Here is a 26,441-nt window from a genome sequence, read left to right as displayed (position 1 = left end):
TCATGAAGGTAAAGCGTTTAGCACAAGCTCAGCAAACAGGAAGCACTCCATAAAGGTGACTCTGTATTATTATTGTTTGCATTATCACAATGTAAGCAAACAGGGAGATGAGAGCCATGAAGGCAGCAGAAAGGAATGGGGAGGGACATCACAGATTGGTGCTCAAGGAAGGCTTCGGGGGGAAGGCTACTCTGAAGAGGGCACATTGGTGCTGAGAATTAGAGAACAGGAAAGAAAGAGGAGGGGTTCAGAGGGAGCCTCTGTGAGGCAAGGGTGGCGTGTCCACAGTGGGGCTGGTACAAGGTTAAGAAGGTGCAATGAGGCTGGCTGGAGAGAGGCCAAGAGCCAAGTCACAGGGTCCTAGAAGACTCTGCCTTTTATTGAAAGAGCAGTGAGAAGCAAAGTAGCAGCATAACCTGAGTGGATCTCGAGACAAGGCCAGCCGGGCTGCTGATATAAAAGAGAGTAGTAGAAAAGTAAAGTTTCAGCAGCCCAGGAATGGGACGGCACTGGCTTCCCCCATGACAGTGGCAGCAGGGTCAGAGGAGGGATCTGAGATACACACGCAAGAAGAATTAACAGAGCTGGCTAACAGCCAGCAGGATGCAGAAATGGGGGGAAATCATGTCACATTTATCAAGACAAACGTGTAAGGAGGGGCGGAAATATTGACAGTGGATGTGCTAAGTTAATGACTACATATGGGAGCCTGGAGCTGGGAAGGGAAGGTGGGAAAGGGGAATCAGAACTGGACAGAAATTTGGGAGTAGCTAGCATGTAGCTGGTACTTAAGCCTTGGGAGGGGAGCACACAGGGAGATGCAGGCTGGGCGTCCTGACATTTACAGCAGCACATCACACTTACCTGGACATTTGAATTACGGGCTTAAATACCATTTCAAGAAGGGCTTATTTTTAAAAGCTCTCTCAGTTCATCAGGATCGAACAACCACTGATTTAGCTCAGAAGAAGAGAAAAACCCAGTGAGAGAGGTTGGAAGGACCGGCCCGAAAGACAGGAGGGCAAGTGTCCAGAAAGGAGTGGTTGCTACGTCAGCCCTGCTCCAGGAGCATCAAGACATCCAGGGCCAGCCCACGCTCTGGCCAGTGAGACCCCTGCAGATGCTCTGGGCCTTCATGGCTCGTCCCCGAGCAGACTCCCTGCTGACCCGCAACAAGTCCTAAGATGGTAAAGCGTGACACATAGGCTTGTACAAACACTCATGACGCCTGGGACCATGTGGACACAAGTGAATGATACAGTGGAAATGCGTGGAAATGTGTATGATTATTGACTGTGGGTTGCACTCACTCCTCCACGGACACAACCCCAGAGCGCCGGGGTGCGGAGTAGGGGGACCCACACACGACCCCTAGCCCACGCAAGGTAGACACCATGCATGACCTTAGGGACAGCCACTTTGCCATAGGCCTTGGGTGCTCCAGCAACGGTTGTGAATTTTTTGTTTAAGTTAAACTTTAAAAAATTAAAATGGGGGATCCCTGGGTGGCTCAGTGGTTTAGCGCCTGCCTTTGGCCCAGGGCGCGATCCTGGAGTCCCGGGATCGAGTCCCACGTCGCCTCCGGCATGGAGCCTACTTCTCCCTCCTCCTGTGTCTCTGCCCAACCCCCCCCATCATGAATAAATAAATAGACAAATCTTTTTTAAAAAAATTTAAAATGGCACAGGGACCTGGTTGAATGTGGAAGTCCCCGGACCCTATTGGCTTCTCCCGAATAAGCAAGGCAAGCCACCCCGTGCAGGATGCCAGCAGAGGCCTTGAGGGCTTCCTGGGTTAGCCCGAGCCAGTGGCAAAGTCTCTGCTTAGGTAAGGGAAGAAAATCAATAATCCAAGAGATGTTTTCACTTCCTTAGCCAGAAAACCTCAGCTGGAACTCAAACAAGTCAAGTTCACAAAGGATTACAGGTGCGTACCAGGCGCTCAGTAAATACTTGTTGGCTGATTGAGATTACTTTACAGCAAAAGTAAACAATAGAACAATGTCTTGAAACTCTTATTTGCCTTATGACCTTCTCTTCTCCTCAGGAAAAAAGATTATTCCAGGTAAAGTCAGAGGTGAAATGGCCAGAGAATCCTATGCACTTGAGACATAAAGAGATTTCTTTTCTTTTCTTTTGACCGAGTTGTCTCCTTAACCAAAGAGATACAGAGAGGGACGCCTGGGTGGCTCAGCAGTTGATCATCTGCCTTCGGCTCAGGGCCTGATCCCGGAATCCGGGACCAAGTCCCACATCGGGCTCCCTGAGAAGAGCCTGCCTCTCTCTCTCTCTCTCTCTTTCTCTCTCTCTCTCCCCACCTCCCCCTCTCTGTATGTCTCTCATGAATAAATAAATCTTAAAATCTTAAAAAAAAAAAAAAAAAGTTACAGAGAGCAGGCCCTGGAAATGAGGACCACAGCCACCTGGCACCAACACAGCTGCCTTCATGTCTGGTGTCTGCAGAATGCTGTGTGGCAAGAAAGGTCCACAGCACCCACAAGTCATTTCCACCAGAGATGGGGAAGCATGACCTCCAGACCACAGGACAGAGACAAAACCACAGGGAAGAAGGGAGGAAACCTCAAGTTGAAATTAAGTTATATCTGGCTGATTGTCGCTTGGGACACCGACCTTTATGGGGAAAAAACAAAAGTTGAATTTTGAATATGTGGGACACACATTTTATAAATAAATAGTTCCTGATACAGTCAAACTGAGGGTTTGCTCTTTGTATCATGTTTTCCAAGTAAGCTTTATTCTTAAATGGTTTTCTCATTTTGCTCTTCTGAGAAAGTAAAGCATGCAGTCAAACCAGACAACGTAGGTTTGAAATTCAGCACCCCACTGTGCTAGCTGTGTGACCTTGGGCAAGCGTCTTAACTTCCCTGTGCCTCAGTGTCCTCACCTGCAGGATGGGGACAGCAAGACTCTCTCCCAGAGGTCACTGTGAGAACTGAATGAGATACATGTAAGGAATTAGGAGCAGTGCCTGATACCGGCAAGGGCTACACGTTGACTGTTCTTTCTTCCTCCTAGACCACTTAGTCCTAAATGTCCCCTATCTATGGGTACGTTTGCTGTGTGAATCATTTTCATGTTCTGTGTTTCCCACACTCCCCGGAGTCAAAAAATCAACCTGTTAAATATTTGCCTGAAAGGGTCATTCTACCACCTGGTAAAGGTAGACCCCCAAAAAGGTAGACACCTCTTCTTAACAAGCCAGGTGAGGGACACCTGGCTGGCTCAATGGGCAAAGCATATGACTCCTAATCTCGGGGTTGGGAGCTCAAGCCCCACATTAAGCACAGAGGCTACTGAAAATAAAAAAAATAGGGGATCCCTGGGTGGCGCAGCGGTTTAGCGCCTGCCTTTGGCCCAGGGCGCGATCCTGGAGACCCGGGATCGAATCCCACGTCGGGCTCCCGGTGCATGGAGCCTGCTTCTCCCTCTGCCTCTCTCTCTCTCTCTCTCTCTCTCTGTGACTATCATAAATAAATAAAAATTTAAAAAAAAAAAAAAAAAAAAAAAAAAAATGAAAATAAAAAAATAAAAGTACTCACTTTGGCAGTACATATACTAAAAAACAAAACAAACAAAAACAACAGGCCAGATAAGGGCCAGATTTAAAAGGCAAAGTGTAATTTCTCTACTCTGAGGGACAGCCTGTAAGGAAGGGGACTGAGTTTTACCTCATCTCCCATTATCAAAATCTCTAGGGTCTCTTCTCCCCACTCCCACCCATAACAGAGAACCACTGTCCTAACTGATAAGAAAATAAACCTAAGAGGAAACAGCTCTGTTATCTTCTCACACACCTCACAACTGATTTAACACACACAGGTGAGTCACTGTGTCGTGGCCAGAGCATCTCCTAGTTACGCACGTGTAAACAAACAATGAAACCCAAAGAGGACACCATGCACAGAGCAGGGCCCCTGATCTGTGCTTTCCACTGACCTCTCAGCCAGCTTGGCAAGGCTCACGCACCCCTCCTTAGAAGAAAGAGATGAAGGTAGCCCGGGTGGCTCAGCGGTTTAGTGCCGCCTTCGGCCAGGGGCGTGATCCTGGAGACCTGGGATCGAGTCCCACATTGGGCTCCCTGCAAGGAGCCTCCTCCTCCCTCTGCCTGTGTCTCTGTGTCTCTCATGAATAAATAAATAAAATTAAAAAAAAAAAGAATAAACAGTTGAAAACATAACATAAAATACAAAGGACTACAAAAGGAAACCAATTGTATTACAATGCAGTTATTAAAACTTGCAAAAAGTCTGTGCTATAAGAGCTTCATTATCAATGTATTAGATAGCAAGGGCTATCGGCATGCCTAATAATGAATGTAATTTCAAAGCAGTGATGAGTAAAGGTGGTATTTCAAAGTATCTGTTTCCACTGCAACATGACATGAAAATCTTGATTTCTATTGGTGAAAAAGTCACAGGTCCTGCTAATACCACCATTTTTTGTTTTCTATCTTCACAGTGACAGGAAATGCTGCATTTCAGTTAGAAGTTAGTGAAAATAAAGACATCGTTTCATTCCTTTAGAACTTCACAGAATCCCCAATTTCCCTCTACAGACTTTTTGGGGGTCCTAGGACCTCAGTTTGAAATCCCTGCTGAGGAGTGTGCTATATGTAAGAGCTAACCCTGATCATTCATTTAATCAAGTTAGCAAATACCTACTTTGCTCTAAGTGCAAGTATCACAGAAGAAAATACAGAATTAAGGTCAGACTTGGGGCAAACTATGCTCTAAGCACCTTTAGAACCTCTGCTCAGCATTTACTTTGTTTCTTCTAATCTTAGTATAATTTGTTTTATCCACTGCCAAATCCATCATATTTTTTTTCTCCCTCCCTTAAATATGTAACTGGGGCACCTAGGTGGTTCAGTTGGTTAAGAGTGTTCCATTCCTGATTTCAGCTCAGGTCATGATCACAGGGTCCTAGGATCAACTGCAATCAAGCCCCCAGTTCAGGCTCTACACACAGCAGGGAGTCCGCTTGGGATTCTCTCTCTCCCTTGCCCCTACCCCCGACCTGCACACATGCTCTCCTGCACACATCCTCTTTGTCTAAAATAAATAGATAGATGATAGATAGATAGATATAGATAGATGATGATGATAGATAGATACGATCTTAAAAATAAATAAATAAAAACAGAACGAACAAACAGAAATAAGCCACAGTGTCTGTTCAAGTCTGCTGTTGCAAGTATTTGAAAAGATGGGAGATCAGTACTATGGAATAAATTCTATGCTTCTACTTCCTTGAGAATCAAACCAGCCCTGCCCAAACTGCAGACATTTCACAGGGATGAAAGGAGCAATTCATAGGAAAATTCTACAAAAACAGTGAAGTACTCCCTGTGGATGGTTCCCACTATGCTGTGAATGTAAGTGGTTAATCTGTGTATGAGAAGGGATCCAGGAGCCTCCGGTGACAGAAACAGCCAAGCAGGGTCCAACAGAATCACACAATCTCTTAAGGAAGATTAAGTAACACACGAGGAGTTTTGAAAAAATAGTTCTGCTGTGAATTATACCGTGAAGCAGTCTGAAGGAACCAAATACAGAACCTGCCAAGGACGTGACTCCGGACAGTTTTCTACCCACCACCACATCTCTTGGTGTAACAGATACCGTGCGTCAACAGAAGTGACTGCCAAAGAGCTTCCTATATGCTACCAGACACATCAGAAATTCTAAAGCTCCAATGTGAACACTGGTACAAGTCTAACATGCTTCATATCTGCCCTGGTATGGACTATTCTATTTTTATTCCTGTTGAAATGGATTATCTGCTGTGTTCACAAAGACCGTAGGATTTGTCTTAGGTATAAAACACAGGTCAGTCTAAACAAAATTCCTTCCTCATTAACATCTAATAGAGAAAATGTGAAAATAGCCCCAGATACTTTCTAAAAGAGAAACTTGTAGTTCCAACTCATTATAAGTGATTTCCCAAATTTAAGAACACTGGAGATCATTCTGTATTGAGGCAATAATTACAGAAAACTTACTGCTGTTATAAGCTCGTTTTGAACCATGTTACCATCAAGTAGAAGCAAGATTGCTATACTTTTTATTTTTAAAGGTGACATAATGATACACAGGTATGTAAATGATGTCACTTCCAAAGTGACATCACTAATTTAGACTAGGCTAAAGTTGACTGGAATTTTAAAGTCAGAAGTTTTAAGACAAAGGAGAGCTGGTCTGTCCTACCCATCTCATAGGGCTGCAGTGAATTTCTAAAGAGTAAAATTATTTCTACAAAGGCACCTCTTGAATGAACATCAGAAACATCATTAGCATGAATTTTTAAAATTATCACGTTTTCTAAATCTGCAAAATCAGGTTTCACACACTGGGAAGTGGGGGGCGGGGTGGGGGGAGAGAACCCACCTAGTGTACTGCTCACCCTACCAGGTGTCAGCCCAAGGCAGAACTAGTTTGTCACTGGAGCAGCCTTTTGATTTTCCTGAATAACCAGCTTAGTGGGCTTTCATACAGAAATCATTAGCCTTGGAAAACTAAGTTCACAGATATAGAAAACAGACAGGTGGTTGCCAGAGGCAGGAAGGTTGGGGAGGTAGAAGAAACAAGTGAAGGGGGTCAAAGGTACAAACTTCCAGTTATAAAATGAATATGTCATGGGAATAAAATGTACAGCATGGTGACCACAGTTAATATTATGTATTGCATATTTGAAAATTGCTAAGAGAGCAGATCTCAAAAGTTCTCCCCATGAGAAAAAAATTTTTTTCTAACTCTGTATGGGGACAGATGTTAACAAGACTTATTGTGGTGGTGCATTCTGTAACGTGGACAAATATCAAGTCATTATGTTGTACATCTAAAATTAATATAATGTTATATATCAATTATACTTCAATTTTTTAAAAAAGAAGAAAAATTGTCAGCCTTGTTATACATGTTTTGCTATGTCCTATAAATAATACTAAGCAGCCAAGAATTCCCAGTACCTTTGGTTTAAATGCAAACTCCTTCTCAGGGAGTTTCTAAGGATTCAGATGGTATTTTGGTAAGAGGGGGGAAATGGGAGCATTTTCAAATTCTTCTCTACAGTTATGAGAAAACTGGTTCAAATGAAATTTCGTACTTGGTCCCTGATACACTAAAATGTCTATTCATAACACTCAAAATCAAGGCCATGTGTGAGACTAAACCCTACAGCCACATTTCCTGGAGCACCCTTCCATGAATGGTAGGCTGTAAGACCTGCTAACCAGTACAAAGGTCCCATGCAGGGCCACAGCTAAGAAGCATGGGCCATTGCAGTGCCTCACCAAACAAAAGGAACTACTCACGGAAGTACTTCAGCGTCTCTTCAATTTGCTCGGTTGTAAGGTCAATGTTGGCATCTGGAGAAATGAGGGGTGTATGGAGCCAGTCGTCGTGGTCATAACCGTAGATGGTGTCGGCTCTTAACTTATAATGGGGCAGCTGCTCCTCCAGCAGGCTAATGATCTCGACTTCCGGAAGATCGGTGCTGTTGCACACGTCTGGAGAGAAGAAAATAGGGAAATGAGAGCCCAGAAATGGTTTTGGCCTTGCTGCTGCCAGCTAACTGGCCTTGTGGCCTCAACAGATACCTTCAGCTACTTACCCACAGCATGGAGAGGCCAGCTACGGCCACATCAGAGATCTTTTTTGCCAATTTAAAATCCATTCTTGAAACTTACAAGACCTACCCAAAATAGTTCCTATACCATTTAGCGGCCCACTTCATTCGAAGTAAAGCCACAATTCGTGTGCTTTCTGGGCTCATTCTTCCCAACTATTTCTCTGACCATTCTCTTTCAATCACTTGATGCATAAACCAAAGCAGTTACAATTTCACCAATATGTCTAATTTCTTCCTGCTACTCTTAACCAGTCAAGCCATCCCTTCATCTGGGATTTTGCCTTCATTTAATTCCCCGAATTGTGGATCGGCCTGTATTTCTTTCCATTCATCCACCCAAATACATCCTGAGTCCCAGGGACACAGGAGATGCAACAGTAACACAACAGTCGTGGTCCTGCTCTTGCAGTGCTTGTATTCTTGTGGGACTTCCACCCATTAAAGCAACAAATGCTCCTCCATTGAAGGCAGAGCTGGATCATCCCAGAAATGTTGGTGTTTTGAGCACGTCATGCAGTCATGCAGAATTAACCTCTCTCCTCCCTTCTATATTAATACAGTGTTTTGGCAGTGTTACATTCTATCTTCTATCTATCTATTCTATTTTAGTATCCAACACATTCCCCTGTGAGATGGCAAATTTCCATCAGCAGTTGTTCTCAATCTATCACCGTACCCCTCATAGGTCCTGGCCTAGACTGTGCTCAAAAGATGCCCCATAATGCTTATGAAGGTAAATCAACCCATATAAAGCACACTACAACAGAGGCCTTTTAATTAAACTGTAAACACAACACCACAGCAAATGTACCCAGGACAAGACCAGTCTTCCACAATTTCTCTACCCCTGAGAACAGTGAAGTAAAATAAATGCTAATGGATGCATGTTGATGATCTCTCCACTAATTTTGACATCAGTCACCATACTGGGCCAGTTCACAGAGAGTATTCATGACTCATGATGGTAAATGGCAGGTGGGAGCAGTGGAGGTCTTGGGAACCCATAAATAAACCGAAGCACCTGTGGTCCTCATGGCTGGGCAAGAGAGTTAACTGGGTCTTTCATTCGAGGAATGAGGCTTCAATGAGAAAAATCACTTGAAAGATAAAGAAGAATGCAGTAAGAGCAATTAAGAAGGTTATTGCACAGTGTCCTTGCCTTGAAGTAGTAAACAAAGGCGGGGGCCAGGATCAAGGTGGAGAGCAGAGCATGAGATTCGGACTCCTGTCCCTCTCCAAAGTGCAGGGAGAGGCAGGAGGAGAAAATCCTCTCAAGAACCAGGAAACCACACATGGGCAAGGTAAAGTAAGGAAGAGGTGCTGATGAGAGATCACAGTCATGAGTCATTTGAGGACGTGGAAGGTGGCATCAAAGGAGGGAGGCCCCGTCTGAACACCCACGGAGGAAGTGAGTGGTGCAAATAGTGGGAGCGAATCCCAGGGTGTGGCCAGCAGGAAGGGGAGGTGGTAGGAAGAGCCCCAGGCAGGTGTTCAGGAGTTCACTGGAGAAACAAAGCCAGCACAGCAGGGAAGATCAGTCCCTTTGCTGCTCCTGGCCTGAACCAAAGCAAAGGCAAGCAGCAAGGCAGTGCCTACAGAGCCGCTCACACTCAAGTAGAATACGGAGCCTCCCATGCCCAGAACAGCTATGCCAGAGACTTACCAAAATCCCTCTGTCCTTCATGGTTTATGCTACATGGCAGGCAAAAAAATACCAAATCACAGGTAAAGGGAGCATTCAGTGACCAAGTGTCTCCCTTTGAGCAAGACCCCACTGAATGCACCTGTCAGACTCCTCTTATCTCCTTCTCGCTCCCCACACACCCTCTTGCACCCCTCTTCCCCCGCACAACCCCTTTTCGCTCAACTTAATATGCAAAGCTTCACTGCAGAACATTTCAATTCAGGAAGTCAGTGTGGTTTCGCAAGCACTAAGGAAAGAGAAGAAAAATAAGTACAAAGTGAAGACATTTAGAATTTTTCTTAGATAGGGACTGGAGGGGGGATAACATCTGAACACTTGGATTCTCTGCGTTGTGTGGGAAATGTCACTGGGAGCGCTCCTGGCATTTCAGCCAGCTGAAAAGCAGACCAGAGCCCCTCTGCCACTTTGCAAAGGTCTGCTGGGAACAGAAGTTGCCTCCTCCCGGAGGCCAGAGCCAACAGCCCAACCTCAAGACAGAGGTCTTGTGTTTCTTCTCACCTCCCACCACCAACAAAACGCCACCCAAGAGGCTCAAGATGGGCTCATAATTAAGCAATCGGTTTCTCCCCTCACAATCAAGTGACAAGTTTCCACAAAGCTCATTTTGAAAGGCTGCCTCGTGGTTATAAAATGGCAGCCTTGTGACTGAGGGGACGTGGGGTCACCCCCAACTGGAGGCGTCTCTTAACTGAGCACAGATTGGTTCCACAAAAGGCATTGCCAGCCTATGCCTAGGAGAACAGGCAGAGGACCAACACATTCCTGCATGACTCACCCTCGCAACAGGCTAGAATCTTCTGGTGTCACTGCTTTTGGTGGTGGGGAAGGCAACAATCTCAAACAAAAGTCCCTTCTAAGAATACCATGTCACTTCTGAGCACGTTGGCAGCTGCTCAAACTCTGAGACTTGACCTGTCCTTCCACATTTCCGGGGCTGAAGGGCAACCTATTTACAGTGTGGGTCTTTATGTCCAAGAGAGATTGTTTCGCTCAGAGCATGTGATGACAGGTGAGATAAAATATTGAAAGGTGAGACTGAGCCAAAATGCCTTTTTAAAAAGAAAACACTGTATTTGATTTTGCCATAATGGGACCAGCCATATGAACACAGCAAGTTACCAGCCGCCTGAAAGGCCCAGAGAATCAGAACATAGGGAAGGATTACAGAGACCCAGGGAGCATTCCTCAACCTGACCTGGGCTGCAGGACCAAAGGCCCAGGGGTCCTCCTTTGGAGGGGAGCACCACATTTGCCTCACGGAGAAGACATATCGCAGGCCTGAGGTTGGATAAACATAGCATGAGAACCTTCAAGAATTCCCCAGGAATGCCTGCACTGTTGCAAGCCCCAAGCCTGCGGGGCACTCTCTGACCCTCTGAGCAACCTGGGACAGGTTATATTTGTTCTGTTTTGCAGATGAGGAAGCAGAGATTCACAGGAGCAGTTGAATATCTTGTTGGTCAAGGCCACGCAGCTATTATTTGGCAGCCTGAGAAGCCTCAACTGTCTGTCTGAAATCTATACCCTTCCCCTCTGCCACCTGTCTCCCAGGCAGGCACACAAGAAATACTGGGGAATCCCCAGAATATTCTAATCAGGAAGGTTCTGTTCTCAGCAGGAAGATGGCTCCACAAGCATATAGGGATGTGCAGTTAAACACACTGACAAATGAGGGAGGCAGGAGAATGATTTTCTCTTCTAGAGCACAGGAAGTGAAGTAACTTGTCTGCAGAACCAGGAAGGATCAGGGGCCCCAGAAGGCCCTGCCCCCTCTCCTGGAGCTTATTCAAGCTCATGGTATAAAAGGGCACTTTTGGCCCAACCTGGAAGCAAGGACCCCATTATACATATAATGACAGTCGTCATTTCTCCACCGATCCAACTCACATCAATTTTTTTTTTAAGTTTCTTTATTTGAGAGAGAGAGCATGGCGAGAGGGGCAAAGGGGAGGGAGAAGAGAAGCAGAACTGAAAACCTAATGACAGGGGCTTGATCCCAGGACCCTGAGTTCATGACCTGAGCCAGAACCAAGAGTTGGATGCTTAACCAACTAAGCCACCCAGGTGCACCCCCCACAACTTACATTATTAACAAGCTATAAAAACATGTCCTCAGATAAACCTCAAATAAAGGGCATCAGCCTGCTGATTGAACTCAGATCCAAACAGGTCCTTGGCTTCAGTCAGATGTGCAGCAACCATAGCTGGGAACCCACTAATGCCCAGCCTGTCAAACTATCAAAAGGCCAGGCTCACCCAGGCAGTCAGGGTAGATCTCCTCCTTCTTGAGTTACTACAACAGCCCCGTGGTTGCTGGCCACATGGCCACTGGTGCCATCTGTGGAAAGAGGATGCTTTTTGAAAACATGGTACTGCCCTGCTTTACAAACCTCCTGGCTCTCTATAAAGTGCTTCATGTTTCAGCCCACGCTTTCCTAAGATAGAAGCCGATGGGACAGAGGTTTCCCAATATCCAATTTCTGCTTCTTCCTTTCGGTAATGGAATTCCCAAGGTGTGGCTAGGCACAGGGCCACCTGGCCGAAAACTACATTTCCCATCTTCCCTTGCAGTAAGGTTATGTCCCCAAGTCCGGGTAACAGGATGTGAACAGAGCTTCTAGGCCATGGCTTCTCCAGCTGTCACATACAGAGAGGTAGCTGGTGCTGAAACCATCTTCAATCACCCAAGTAGGGCAGCCCGGCTGGCTCAGCGGTTTAGCACCGCCTTCAGCCCAGGGCATGATCCTGGAGACCTGGGATCGAGTCCCACATCAGGCTCCCTGCATGGAGCCTGCTCCTCCCTCTGCCTGTGACTCTGCCCCTCTCTCTCTCTCTGTGTCTCTGATGAATAAGTAAATAAAATCTTAAAAAAATAAAAATAAAAAATGTTTTAAAAATATTTTTTAAAAAAATCATACAAGTAAAGGCAACGCCCAAGCAACCCTGGGTGCCTGGGACCATCTACCTGATGGAGTCTACCCTTCCCCTGGGACTTTGAGGAGGGAAAGAAAGGTCTACCTTGTGGAAGCCACTATTATCTCGGTCTCTGTTAAAACATCCTCTCTTATCAAGTGCAGGCTCTGCTGTTTTATCCAAGACCTCTTTGGTTAAGCCACATCAACTTCTCACCATTTGCTAAAGATACTTTTTCACAAATCTTGGTTTTTATACCAGCTGTCCTCACTGCCTAGAAAGCCCTTCACTGCGCAGCAAACTCCATCACAAAATACCACTTAAAGGTCACCCTGTATTTCAAGCTTTCCTGGACTCCAGTCCTGTGGCTATGTACATGGTACATTGAGTGTTTTGCTACAATGTTGAGTGTTTTCTGCAATCCCTTCTGCACTAACTATGAGCCCCTCAGGAGAAAGAACTGAGTTAGCCACCTTTACATCCAGCTGGGCAACAAACAGTAAGTGCTAGCTGAGTGCTGGATAAATAATGGGGACAAAGGCAAGGAAAAATGAGCAGTGGGTGCAGGGCTAGTCTGTCAGCCCTGTGTCCCCAGGATGGACCAACGCCCAGCCTTCAGCACAGGGGAGGTGGCTCCATCTAGTGCCAAGTGTTTTCGCGCCCCTCCTGGCTTGCCCCTAGGCTTTCATTCAGCATGGAGGCAAGTCCCACGGGGAAGTGATTATCCTCTCAGTCACTCAGCAAACACAGATTCAATCCAATACCCCCTATTCTTATGGCACCACTTTGGGAGCAAACCACAGTGGGTCTCTTCACCTGTTCAGAACTCCAATCCCTCCTAGGCTTTCTCCAAGACATAAGCTTTGGAGTGGGTCCTCCTACCTGAGGATGAGGGCTACATCTAGGGCTGCCTGGGAGGTGGGGCAGGGTGCTGGAGACTGCTAGATATCTGGAAGGTCTGGGGTGATAGGTGCAGCTATGTCCACCCCACATCTGACTTGGGCTAGATCCTCATTCCCACAGAGGGGCTCGAAGGAGGCCCCTCTGATACACAGGTGACATGCCAGCTTCATGGAATTTGCCAGGCACCCAAGATAATGTTTAACATTTCATAGCAGAGGGAGAAACTCTACATTAAGGCCTGACATTTTAAAATTAGGGAGTCTCATGTAAAGACACAGATCCTTGACCTCTCAGAAGAAATCAGTGTATCCAAGGACCATGCACTTACATGCTCTGAGTGGTGGCCACCCCCAGATCAGGGAGGGAGGGTGGCTCCACTGGAGTTTCTGGGCCTCCTGCCTGGAGCACTGAAGCTGGAAGGCTAGGCCCAGGAGAGGAGAGAATTGCACAGATGCAGGGGAGAAGCAACCTACACACTCACCCAGTCTCCAGGAAATCCAGGGGCAACAGCAAGGGAAGAAGAAAGAACAAAAAGAGAGGGGGAATAGCGCTGGATAAAGAGGAGAGGTTTTTTTTTTTTTTTAATTTTTATTTATTTACGATAGTCACACAGAGAGAGAGAGAGAGAGGCGCAGAGACACAGGCAGAGGGAGAAGCAGGCTCCATGCACCGGGAGCCCGACGTGGGATTCGATCCCGGGTCTCCAGGATCGCACCCTGGGCCAAAGGCAGGCGCCAAACCGCTGCGCCACCCAGGGATCCCAAGAGGAGAGTTTCATGAGAAGAACGTAGCAAAATCAGGGGAACACAGGGTCAAGTCAGGGAAGAGATAGACGGTGAGTGAGGCAAGCCAGCAGCATGACTGCCACCTGCTGGAGGGTGCCTGGGACCCAACTATGGCAGCAGCATTGTTCCAAGAGTTTGAAGGAGGGGACCCCAGGCCTGGTTCTGTCCCCAACTTCTCCCTTTCACTCCAGCAGGTCCTATCTTCATCCGTCTGTAACTCAGTTTCTGCATCTACTGAACAAAAGCATGAGGTTGCAGAAGAGTTCTATCCCTGCCCTAAACATGTCTGAGCAGCCAGGTCAAGGGCTGTGAGTACATCACATCCTACTCCACCCAAGAGGTGCTCATGGCGCCAGACATGCTGATTTCTTCTGAGAGGACAGGAATCTGCATTTTTACATGAGATTTCTTGAACTTTAAATGTTAGATACTCACTTTGAATTTTGTAAACATCCAAGGGCCACATTAAAACGTGTGTGTGCCTCCTGTTTGTGCTCTGGGATTTCCCATCTTCGTGTCTCACTCTAGGCCTTGGGAGAATGTTCTAGACTATAGTAAAGGTGACGATCAAAGGAAAAGTAAAGGAACCTTAACTCAACATACCTGGCCATATTCTAAAAGCTAATCTATTTTCTATTTTTGCCTCCCCTACCCTAATCCATTCCATTTCTTTACCCACCATGTTTCCACTTGGCCACATCAGTGGTAACTGAGGAGTGTGACCCCAGGTCTGTGCTTGGGGAAGTTCTGGAGAGGAGTAAGCCTCTTACCATCATTATGCTCGGCAGTGACAGTAAACCCACAACAATGTTTTAAAAACTGCACAAGATGAGACCTTTCTCCTACTCAGCCATTTGTAAACCACTTGTACAGACTTGTAAATAATTCATTTTTCTTGAAATTATTAAGATAAAAGAGTGCAGATGCAAAGATTTACAGGCCATACTGGTGCCAGAGACATGCCTGATACTTTTTAATTGGTGTCTTTCTAGAAAATTCCTATTATAGGGTCACACAGTTAAGAGCCTTACCTAAGCATCTTCAGGGAAATCAGTAGTTATGCTCTACATGACAAAAGTTATGATTTCACAAACTCAAAGGGACCACTAGAGCTAAAAATTACTGGCTCAACTGCCTCACCTAATGGAAGGGGAGACTATCCTCAGAGAGGCTGAGGTGGTGCCTAAATGTTACTGAGCAACTAGCCGCAGACACAAGTCTGGTGCATAGCCCACACATGAGACGCCTCAGAAAGTGACAGTGCCATCTTGAATGCTGATCTATCCCTCGCTGTTTAGGCAGCACCCTCCCTGGTAAACAGTAAGTGCTCAATAAACATGCGCTGAATGATGCAAAGCATGTGTCCCTATTCCAGAATTTCATCTATTCGTATTCTCACAAACCAGCAGCCCATGCAGGGTGAGAATTAAGAACACATTTTACAAACAAGGAAACCAAAGTCTCAGATTATGTGAGGAGCCCAAGTGAGTCTGCTAGTAAGTGGCTGTGCTGGCCCCCCACATCCTAGTCTACTTCCTCCTAACCCTAATTCACACATGGCTCACTCCCAGTCTAGTGGGTCCTGGCAAGGACTCTCCAGGGAAGGAATCTCCCATGAATTGTACATGGGGGTGATGTTGCCAACAGGCAGGCTTCTCTATGAGGGACCTTTAGATGACCCCCAAGGCTCCACTCTAGACTTCCTGTACCAGGATCTATGTGGTACAATCCAGGAACTGACTTCTAAGTCAAGCCCTACAAGGGGTTTTTGCACACCAACATTTGAGAGTTGACACTTAGCCCCTCGTGGTCTTGACTAACTGAACCTGCTTTCTTTAAAAACAAAATCAGTTAAGTAAGGCATGTGGCTCAACATTCAAACAGTATGCAAGGGCAAGGAGGTCTCTCTGCAGGCTCCATCCGGCCCACACCTCCACCCTGTCCCTACTTGCACACAAGACCATTCTCAGACTCCCCATGAGAACTAGTGTGGGCCCCCTGCGGGCACATCCTTGTCCTCTCATTCTCCTTACACAGGGGAAAGGCCTACGAAGTTCAGGGCAGCAAGGAGGTCTCATGGCTAAGCTGTAGGGGGTCCAGAGATGAGGCCCTGCTGTCTCCCTGAAGCACAGTGGCTCACACTCCAGCCCTGGAAGGCACAAACACGAGTCCTCCTTCCCCTCCTCTCCTGCTTCTCCCCCACTGAGGGCCAGCTCCCTTGCTGGCAGCAGCGCAAATGGGTCTACAGGAGAGGCAAGGCCACACAGAGAAACCCATACGGGAACGTAAAGAAAAGGCCAACTACAGAAAGAAAAACCTACACTGGGGAGTTCTCAGCAATGGCTGTGACCCTAACTGCCAGCAGAAGCACCTCTTTCTAAAAAAAAAAAAGGATAAACAATTACACGAGGTAGATTCCACATACACTGGGTGTCAGGTTCTGAGTTACCACGTAATCACACGTGAACACCAGCTTAGAGGACACCTACCAGCCAGGAGCACTGCAGCAGAGACTGCCGATCTGAAAGAGGGCCAGTTCACAAGCAGGAGCTCCAACAGGACAGGACCCAAGGCAATCTTGTGCAACTGACCTTTGTTGTGCAAAGATTCTTTTTTGTGCAAGAAGAGAGGGCAAGAGGTGGCAGGGCAAAGCAAAGGAGGCGGATCCTGCTGGGGAGCCTCCTAAAATGGCAGAACCAAATCCAGTTTTTCAGAAATAGGACCTCTGATGGGCTTTGTATAGAAATCTACAGGGATGCCTGGGTGACTCGGTTGGGCATCAGCCTTTGGCCCAGCTCAGCTCATGAACCCAGGATCCACATAGGGCTCCCTGCTCAGTGGGGAGCCTGCTTTCCCTCTCCCTCTACCCCTCCCTCTGCTCCTGTGCTCCTGCTTGCTCTCTCATGTGCGAACATTCTCTCTTTCTCAAATAAATAAATAAAATCTAAAAAAAAAAAAAAAATCTACAAAAGCAGATGATACTACATTACAGGTCGAATTGATTCTAATACTGAGACATACAGCTTGAACTCTATGGAAATTTATTTTAAAAGGCAAAATTAATGTGCATAAATTCAGTCCAAAGCTAAACCTGCACAGAAAATAGGGAGCATTACAACCCATCGGGATGTTTTATCATGTGATAAACCCAAAAAATACTTTGGTCTTGGGATGCCTGAGTGGCTCAGTGGTTCAGCATCTGCCTTAGGCTCAGGGTGTGATCCAGGGTCTCGGCAATGAGTCCCACATAGGGCTCCCTGCGAGGATCCTGCTTCTGCTTCTCCCTCTGCCTATGTCTCTGCCTCTGTGTCTCTCATAAATAAATAAATAAAATATTTTTAAAAATTACTTTGGTCTTCTAATTTCCTTGATAATTTCTCTTAAAAGTGTATATTTTATAATTGTTAAATTACCAGGGGGGGAGGATAATTTTACATGAAAATAGCCAGGAGGGCAGCCCAGGTGGCTCAGCGGTTTAGCGCCGCCTTTGGCCCAGACCATGATCCTGGAGACCCGGGATCGAGTCCCAAATCGGGCTTCCTGCATGGAGCCTGCTTCTCCCTGTGCCTGTGTCTCTGTCTCTCTCTCCTCTCTCTGTGTATTCTTATGAATAAATAAAATCTTTAAAAAAAAAAAAAAAGAAAGAAAGAAAGAAAATAGCCAGGGTCAATGTGATGATTGCAATTAAAGTGCTCACAGCTGAATTAGTGTTTAAACAGATGGAGCTGGTATAAATTGGAACAACACTGGCAGTAAACAGCTTGACAGCATGTTGAGAGAACCAAAAAATGTGTCATGACCCTCAAACCAGTACTCTCACATATAGGATTAAAACTAAGAAAGGAATCCAAAAAAAATCTAAAGCGCAAAATATATAATCATGTTTACAGTGCATCTGATAAAAACATGCATAACCAGTTTCCTCAAAAGAGTTAAACACAGAACTACCTTATGATACAACAATTTCAAATCTGGGTATATATCCAGAAGTGACTGCAGCGACTCGAACAGATACTTGTACATCCATGTTCATAGCAGCACTATTCACAACAGCTAAAAAGGCAGAAGCAACCCAAGCGGTCATGGATAAATGAATGAACATCGAAATGCAGTCTATACACACAGCAGCATATCATTCAGCCTTAAATAGGAAGAATATTCTGGCACATGTTACAACATGGATGAACCTTGAAGACATTATACAAAGTAAGACATTGTAAGACATTATACGAAATAAGTCACAGCTAAGAGGGCGAGCACTGAATGCTTCCTCTTATGTGAGGTACCTAGAGTAGCAAATTCATGGGGATAGAGAGCAGAATGGTGGTGACCTAGGCTGAGGGATGGGGGGGGATGGGCGGTTGGTGTTTAGAGGGTACAGAGTTTCAGCTGGGGAAAATGACAAAGTTCTAGGAAAGGATGAAGGCAGTACTTGCTCAACACTGGAGAGGTAACTATACCCTTAAAATAGCTAAAATGATAAGTTTTATGTTATGTATGTTTTATCACTTTTTTTTTTTTTTTTAAGAAATAAACGACAGTCACAGCATTAGGGATTTCCTTTTCTCTCTCAGACTGGGGACCTGGGGACCTCAGCACCTCAGGGGCAAGAAACGATACACGTGGACCAGATGTTGAAGAACATACAAAAGAACCAAGCATACCATCTGGATGGTAGCTGACGCCAGAAGGGAAGGGAAGGGAGCAGGTGGAGGGGTAGGTTGAGCAAGGGTGCCCATTTGTCTTGGCTTGCCCAAGACAGCCCCAGTTCATGCCTGCTGTTCCTGTGTATTAGTATTAGTATCACTCTCTATCATACTTGAGGGTGCCCCTTCTAGAAAACAGTGTGGCAGTTGTTGAGTAAGTTAAACACAGAATCATGATCTGACCCTGCAATTCCACTCCGGGGTTATACCCAAAAGCACTAAAAGTGGGTATTCACACAAAATCTTGTCCACAGCTACCCTCTTCCCAGTAGCCAAAAGGTGGAAACAACCCAATGTTGACCAACCAATGAACTGACAGAGAAAATGTAGTACATCGATACAACGGAATGTTATTTGTCCATAAAAAGGATACCTGCTACAAAACATCATGCTAAGTGAAAGAAGCCACTCACAAAAGACTACATATGATATGGTTCCATTTATATGAAATATCCAGAACACATAAAGCCATAGAGATAGAAAGCAGATCAGTAGTTGCCAGAGGGTAAGAGGAGGGAAGAACAGGAGTGAGCACTAACAGGTAGGAAGCTCCCTTTGGGGGAGATGAAATGTTCCAGAAATAGATGGTGCTTACACACATTTGAATGCACCAAATGCCACTGAATAACACACTTTAAAAATGGATAAGTGGGAAATGTTACATACATTTTAACAAATTAAAAAAAAACCCAAATAACAAAAGTGTCCCTGATGATAAACCTCAACGCGATACCACTACACACTCATTAAAATGTCTATAACAGAAAAGACACACAGTGGATTGAGTTAGAGGGGATGTGAAGCAACTAGAACCCTTATACACTGCAGGCGGGAATGGGAAATGGTACAGCTACTCTGGCAGTAGTACAACTCTAAATCTACTCAAAATATCTCCAAATTGCATACTTACAATGGGGGAATTATATGGTTATGTAAATTATACCTCGACAAAGCTGTTAAAAATTGTCCTTGCCTGAACAATTATCACCCTAACTTGGGCCAACTACTTAGGAGATCCGAAGTTAAAACGACAAAAGCTCATCAAATACAAATGGGGTCATAATACCTGTAAATTATTTCTGCACATTTCCTATATATTAACAGTTCCATCTTCAACACACTTTTTAAAAGATGTTCACTGCAAAAAAAATAAACAAAAAACAGACTCTTAAATTCAGAGAATAAACTGGGTTGCCACAGGAGAGGTGGGTGGGGGATGAAATAGATAAAGCAGATTAAAAGTACATTGATCTCAATGAGCAGTGAGGAATGTAAAGAACTGTTGGCTCATTATATTGTACACCTGAAACTAATGCTATAAGTTATTTATATTTGAATTTTAAAATTCTTAATTTTAAAAATTAAAAAAGATATTCATTGCATTGCCAAATACAACCTTCATGTCTAGCAAAAGGGCAGTATTTACGTAAATCATACCAACTTAATGGAATTTTTTGTAAAAGATTTTATTTGTTTATTTATTTATTTATGAAAGACACAGAGAGAGAGACAGGCAGAGACACAGGCAGAGGGAGAACCAGGCTCCATGCAGGGAGAGCAATGCAGGACTCAATCCCAGCACTCCAGGATCCTGGGCCAAAGGCAGATGCTAAACCGCTGTTCCCTATTCCATCAGGGATCCCCGATGGAATATTATAAAGCCACAAATATCAATTATTTGTTCATTTCTAGGGAAAGGTCACTGGAGCAGAAACTGGAATGAAGATCTAGGGGTACAGTATTCTAACACAGGGAAGAATAAAATAAAAAAAATAAATAAATAAAAAGGCCAGCGGCATCCAGTGTGGCTGGAGCCAGGGGAGGTAGAGCAATGCAGGTGAGGGGAGACAGTCCATAGCTCCCAGAACCTTTAGTCCATGGCAGGAGGTCTGACCTTACTGTGACAAGAGTGCCATGATCTGACTCAAGTATTAAACAGGTCTCTCTGGCTGCTGTGTGGACAGATTGAAGGGACTCCCAGTTGGGGCTAAGCCAGGATGCTACAGTCCAGGCGAGAATGACACAGGCAGGTAGAAGTGGCTAGATTCAGGAAACACTCTGAAGGCAGAGGTACCAGTACTTGATGATCGATGAGAATTTCACAAGTGAGTTTGCCAGAGATTTAAAAGGAGAAGAAAGAAAAACGTCCAAAAGCACCGGACACAGTTATTAATTCCAAAACACTCTGAAAAATCTCTTTTCTATTTCCTGTGATTTTATTTCTACCCCCTCCACATGCCTTAGAAAATTCACTGGCGATGTTATCAATTTATCACTAGCATCTCTCCAAGGCAATAAATTCTGATCCACCTCCTTTTTCAGGGCTGAGTAGGATTCCACTTTCAGCATATAACACAATTCACAGTTATGTAATTCCTTACCCATAAACATTTCATATCTGTGCAGTTAAAGAACACTGAAATAAATATCCTTTCTTTAGTGGCTGCACCAATCTACATTCCCATCAACAGCGCACAAGGGATCCCTTTTTGCCACATCCTCACCAACACCAGCTGTTTCTTCTTTCCCATACTGGCCGTTCTAACAGCTGTGAGTTGATCTCTCGTTGTGGTTTGGGTTTGCATTTCCCTCCAGACTGGTGATGCTGAACACCTTTTCATGTACATGCTGGCCAGTAGCATTTATTTCTTAATAATACTCAACATCTTTTCATGGACATATTGGCCATTAATAGTTCTTTTACAGGATGCTCATAAATATTTTTTCTTGCTTATCTCTTCTTTACTGCCAATATACACAGAGGAACTTTATATTAACCCTTTGTCAATCAAATATAATGCAATTGTTCCCATGCCCCACCCACCTCCCAGCTTGTCCCTGGTCTTGCAAGCCTACTCGTGTTTTCTGGCTTTCCCCACACAGCCTTATGTGCTGCTACAGGACTTTCTACTGGGAGCTTATATGCCGATGGTAAGTAGGGAAGTGCTCTTATATTGCACAGGCAGGAGCCCTTTCAGCTCTATTTTAAAGAGGTTTTTTTTTTTAAATTATTTATTTATGATAGTCACAGAGAGAGAGAGAGAGAGAGGCAGAGACATAGGCAGAGGGAGAAGCAGGCTCCATGCACCGGGAGCCTGATGTGGGACTCGATCCAGGGTCTCCAGGATTGCGCCCTGGGCCAAAGGCAGGTGCCAAACCGCTGCGCCACCCAGGGATCCCTTAAAGAGATTTAAAATATGTGCTACAAGTAGAGCTCTATTCCTAAGAAGGTGTGTCGCAGCCTTGCATGGCTCTCTGCTTGCAGAGGCTGCATCTCCTCCTGTGCCCCCCTTCATGGGAGCGGAAGGCCCCAGACCCTCCCCCTCCTGCATGCCTCCTAGCCTTTGGTCCGCCTCAACTTATCTCCCACCTCAACTTATCTCCCACCGTACAGTTTGTGCTTTGTAGCACAATGTTCTGGTTAATGTTTTTAATGTTCTGGTTACAAAGTCGCCAAATAATTCCTGTTATTTCTGGCCAACAATTTTGCAGAACATGCAAGCTTTTCAGGAACAGGCACATCGTCTTACAGCAAGAATCCCTGTGTAAGGCTTAATTTTTAAATAGTCAAAGTGATCCATCATTCTTTTATAGTATCAGGCTTTAGCATGGCGCTGCCAGCCTCAAGATTATTAAAATGTCCAGTAATAATTTACTTCTTCCACTTTTATGGCTTCATTCTTGACATTCTATCTTCGAGTGATCTGGATTTTACTGGGTGTGAAAGTTATGTAGGGATCCAGCTGTACTTTTTACAATGATAACAAACAACAGTAATAATAACACAAACATTCCTGGAGAGCTACCATCACTAAATAAATCCTACCAGGTGAAGCCGCTGTTCTGTGCAGCCAAACCCAATCCTTACTGATATGGGTAGTTACCTTTAAGCCATTTGGAGGTAAAGCTATATTTTCTGATTCTCCATAACAAAAATAAAGTAGATTATACTTTATCTCACCAATCTCCCTCTTTACCTCTTAACTCTTGTCGCTCTAATTTGTAGGTTCAGGTGCAATCTCTCCTGTTATGAAATTTTTAACTTTTTACACTTACAATTGCTTTCTGTTTTCCAAAAACCCGGTACTTATAGTTACCCTCTCTAAAACTTTCAAGGCAGCTTGAGCTGAGGAGCTGCCAGAGTTCTAGGTCCACATCCTCCCTAAAATTAGCTTTTACTATGGAATGAAAGTCAATTAGTGTTGAAGGTTAAACTCTGAGAAAAACAGTCAGATGTTGAATCAGGAAAACTTTATATTATTAATAGAACACAATTTTGTAAAATCATAATGCCTACTGTGCCTCTTCCATTAAATGCAGTTTGCTGCTTTATTGTTCATCTAAATTATTTCCTAGGCAGGAAATTCTGGTTATAGGCGAACAATGGTTACTTTTTCAAAACATGAAGTGAGATCATCTGGATATTAAAAGACTAAAAACTCATCCCTAAAACCATGACTACAGCCCAACAATAAGCAGTAAGGCGAAATAGATAAAACGAATAAAACACTTGAGTGTGAAACACGTTACTTGACCAGGTCTCAAACCAACACACATGTATATTCAAAAAGCAGAAAATTGCAAAGGGCAACTCCTCCAAAGCAGAATACAAATGAAGAAATAACCAGGTATAATAAAAGACAAAAGTTAAAGCTATATTACCAGGTGATATAGTTCTGATGCACACATGTTAGAGGCAATGTAAGTCTCTATTGGGTGTATACTTGCAGAGCACAGTGAGCATTCAAGAAGCTCCCTCACTCTGTTCTCCAAGGCCAGGGCTGAGCCTGTTAGGGCCAAGAAACAAGGGCAGCAGATTCCAAAAGGTGACCCTCAAAAGCTCATTAAAAATTCAGCCACATTGGGAGGGGTAGATGGGAGCGGATTGGAGGTGACAGCTAAAGGATCTGGAGTTTCCTTTGGGGGTGATGAAAATGTTCTAAAATTGATTTGTGGTAATAATTGCACAACCCTGTGAACAAACTAAAAGCCATCAAGTTATAGATTCTATATGGGTGAATTATATCTCAATGAAGTGGTTACACATACAAAAATATAATCACAAGAGAAAGTAGGGTCACTGAGCACACCTACTGCCCCTACTTAGGCACACCTCAAAGTCCTCTGCCAAAAACACTGTGAAAGATAATACTGAATCCACCAGGAAGGTGGAAATCGCCTTCCCCATCATCCTTGGAAAGACCAAGGATCTTCTACTCCCTTTACAGAAATTTTCATGGAAAATAAGTTAAGCAGAATGAGGTTTCATATTTAGAGACAATAAGCTTTGGCTGTCTAGAAAATTCAATGCCACGGAACACTGTTTACAGCTAACAATGCTGAATGGTGGGTGGGGTATTATTGGACTCAACAGCAGCTTCCCAACTAACAAGGCGGTATTACTCTCTTATTGTTGACAGCCTGATAGAAATCAGGGCTTGACTCTAAACGAGGAGTCCACCAACTATGATCCACGGTCAAATCCAGCCCCTGTTTATATTCATAAATAACGATTTTACTGAAACCCAGCTGCACACCCATTCCTCTAGGTATTGTCTACAGCTGTTTGTATCCATAACCGCAGAAGCCAGGAGTTGCAACACAGATCCTATGACCCAAAAACCTGAAATACATACTCTCTGGCTTTGAGGGAAAGGTCTGCCAATTCCTGCCTATTCCAGGCATAGGAGAGATGGCTGATCCCCTGAGGCTTCCCGAAGGCCACCTTTGAGGGAAAGGTCTGCCAATTCCTGCCTATTCCAGGCCATAGGAGAGATGGCTGATCCCCTGAGGCTTCCCGAAGGCCACCTCTGGGCTTCAGCCACTTGAGGATCTTCTAAAATTCAGCTATTTGTTTTATTCACAATTCTTCCTCCTTCACTACCTACCCTTGCTTTGGTTTGGGTTCACTGTGAACAAAGTACCACTTTGCAGTTCTGTGACTTTGAGCTGGGCCACAGAACTTGCCCTGGCCAATTTGGAATGTGAGTGGCCGTCACTTACTGCATATCCAACCAGAGACTCTGAATGTGTTGGCTGAGTTTGTCCATGTATGCCCTGTCCTCTGATAGGTGGAAGGTATGGCCTGAGACAGCTCCTGTCCCTTGAGCCCAATTCCTCAAATGAGAGATAAGGGGAGCTGACCTGAATTAAAGCCCAGGCAATCCTCAGGTGACCTATACCCAAGATCTCAGAATAAACATTGTAATAGCCACTGTGGATATGGGAGTGGTTTGTTACCCAGCAAAATCTGACTCAGTTTAAAACATATACATAAAGTACATAAAGTAAAATACTAAAGTACGATGACTGAGAGCTAGAAGAATAAATCATTGAAATCACACCACCATCAGAATCTCTTAACAGGGATCCCTGGGTGGCTCAGTGGTTTGGCGCCTGTCTTTGGCCCAGGGCGTGATGCTGGAGTGCCAGGGATCAAGTCCCACATTGGGCTCCCTGCATGGAGCCTGCTTCTCCCTCTGCCTGTGTCTCTGCCTCTCTTTCTCTCTCTGTCATGAATAGATAAAAAAAATCTTTTTTAAAAAAAGAATCTGGGCAGCCCGGGTGGCTCAGCTGTTTAGCACTGCCTTCAGCCCAGGGCGTGATCCTGGAGACCCTGTCAGGCTCCTTGCATGGAGCCTGCTTCTCCCTCTGCCTGTGTCTCTGCCTCTCTGTCTCTGTCTCTGTCTCTCTCTCTCTCTCATAAATAAATAAAATTTAAAAAAATTAAAAAAAGAATCTCCTAATGGTCCAAGCAGGAAAGGCATGATCACACTTGGCTCTCAGAATACTCTCCCGCTTGCAAAAACAATTTCTGGAATTAACTCCAGCAAACAGCAGATGAGGATCACTAAAACAAAGGTGGAAGGAACAAGACTGAGGAGGCATGGAGGGATGGACGGAGACTTGTTTTGTTCTACACAACTGAAGCTATCTGCCTTACGTGTTGGATTCTCTGGACAATTAACTTCCTCTTCCCTTCAGTCCCTTTCAGAAGCTGTGAACCCAGGACACTGTGGGTATTCTGGTCTCTGGGTTAAGGCTGCTACTCCTGTTGCTGGTGGTTCCCTGATCCACTAGAGGGTGCTGCATGCACACCTGTGGGGGGAAGCGGGGCACTCCCAGCCTCCCAGGCAGGTAAGAGGAGCCTGGGCATCAGAAGAATTCCACACCCTTTCTCAAGCTCAGATCTGTGGCTTCCCATTTCTACTCACCACAGACCCCCACATCAATAGGGAGAAATGGACCTGAAATAACACTGAGCAATGGAGTTCACACCTGCAGTTAGGATAATCTGAATTGACAGGTGTAACGGTTTTTCTTGATATAGGAAAAGAAATGCACTGATATTTATCAGATAAGCTGAAAGTTAGCATGTTAGGAATTCTGTTCTCATTTTCAACCCATCGAGAGAAGAGAAGGAATGTCTGGGTCGCCATGCCCCTACGCTTATAGCCTTATCGTCATCTTTCCAATCATTACAAAGCAAGAAGGAAGAGGGAGAGAACTTTCCCACTAGGAAAGTTCAGTTTGGCCCACACACATGTTCCATCAGACAGATCAAGATCCAGGAAGGCTGAAAAACTTCTAGAAGATGAACATTCAAGTCTTGCCCTGAGCTGGTTCACCTGATCTGGAGTTAGTGTGGGCATTCTCCGGCTCCTCTAGCCACAACTGGTTCATTTTCTTCCACTTGCTCTTACCCTTGCTCACTTGAGACTCACACCACCCTGTGCTCACGCTCATCTCTCCACTTCCCAGTCCCTCCAGTCTTGACATG

At 44.9% G+C, this 26,441-nt stretch overlaps 1 protein-coding gene across 5 annotated transcripts in view; it reads right to left on the bottom strand.

The window, feature by feature from the left end:
* Nucleotides 1–26,441, bottom strand: part of TRAK1 (trafficking kinesin protein 1) — a 162,355-nt gene that overhangs the window by 80,818 nt on the left and 55,096 nt on the right. For 4 of the 5 annotated variants that reach the window (XM_038570543.1, XM_038570537.1, XM_038570538.1 and 1 more), the window contains one exon: nt 7,333–7,527. Coding sequence is in view for 3 of the 5 variants with exons in the window: in XM_038570537.1 (XP_038426465.1) it covers nt 7,333–7,527 (195 nt within the window). In the remaining 2 variants the exon portion in view is untranslated. Of the gene's footprint in view, nt 1–7,332; nt 7,528–16,444; nt 16,470–26,441 lie in introns of those variants that run through there. The other variant, XM_038570548.1, reaches the window with a different exon arrangement.

Source organism: Canis lupus, chromosome 23 (assembly GCF_011100685.1).
Source record: "Canis lupus familiaris isolate Mischka breed German Shepherd chromosome 23, alternate assembly UU_Cfam_GSD_1.0, whole genome shotgun sequence".
Taxonomy (NCBI): Eukaryota; Metazoa; Chordata; class Mammalia; order Carnivora; family Canidae; genus Canis; species Canis lupus.
The sequence above is the reverse complement of the archived record's forward strand: the minus strand, read 5'-3'. Positions and strand labels throughout refer to the sequence as shown.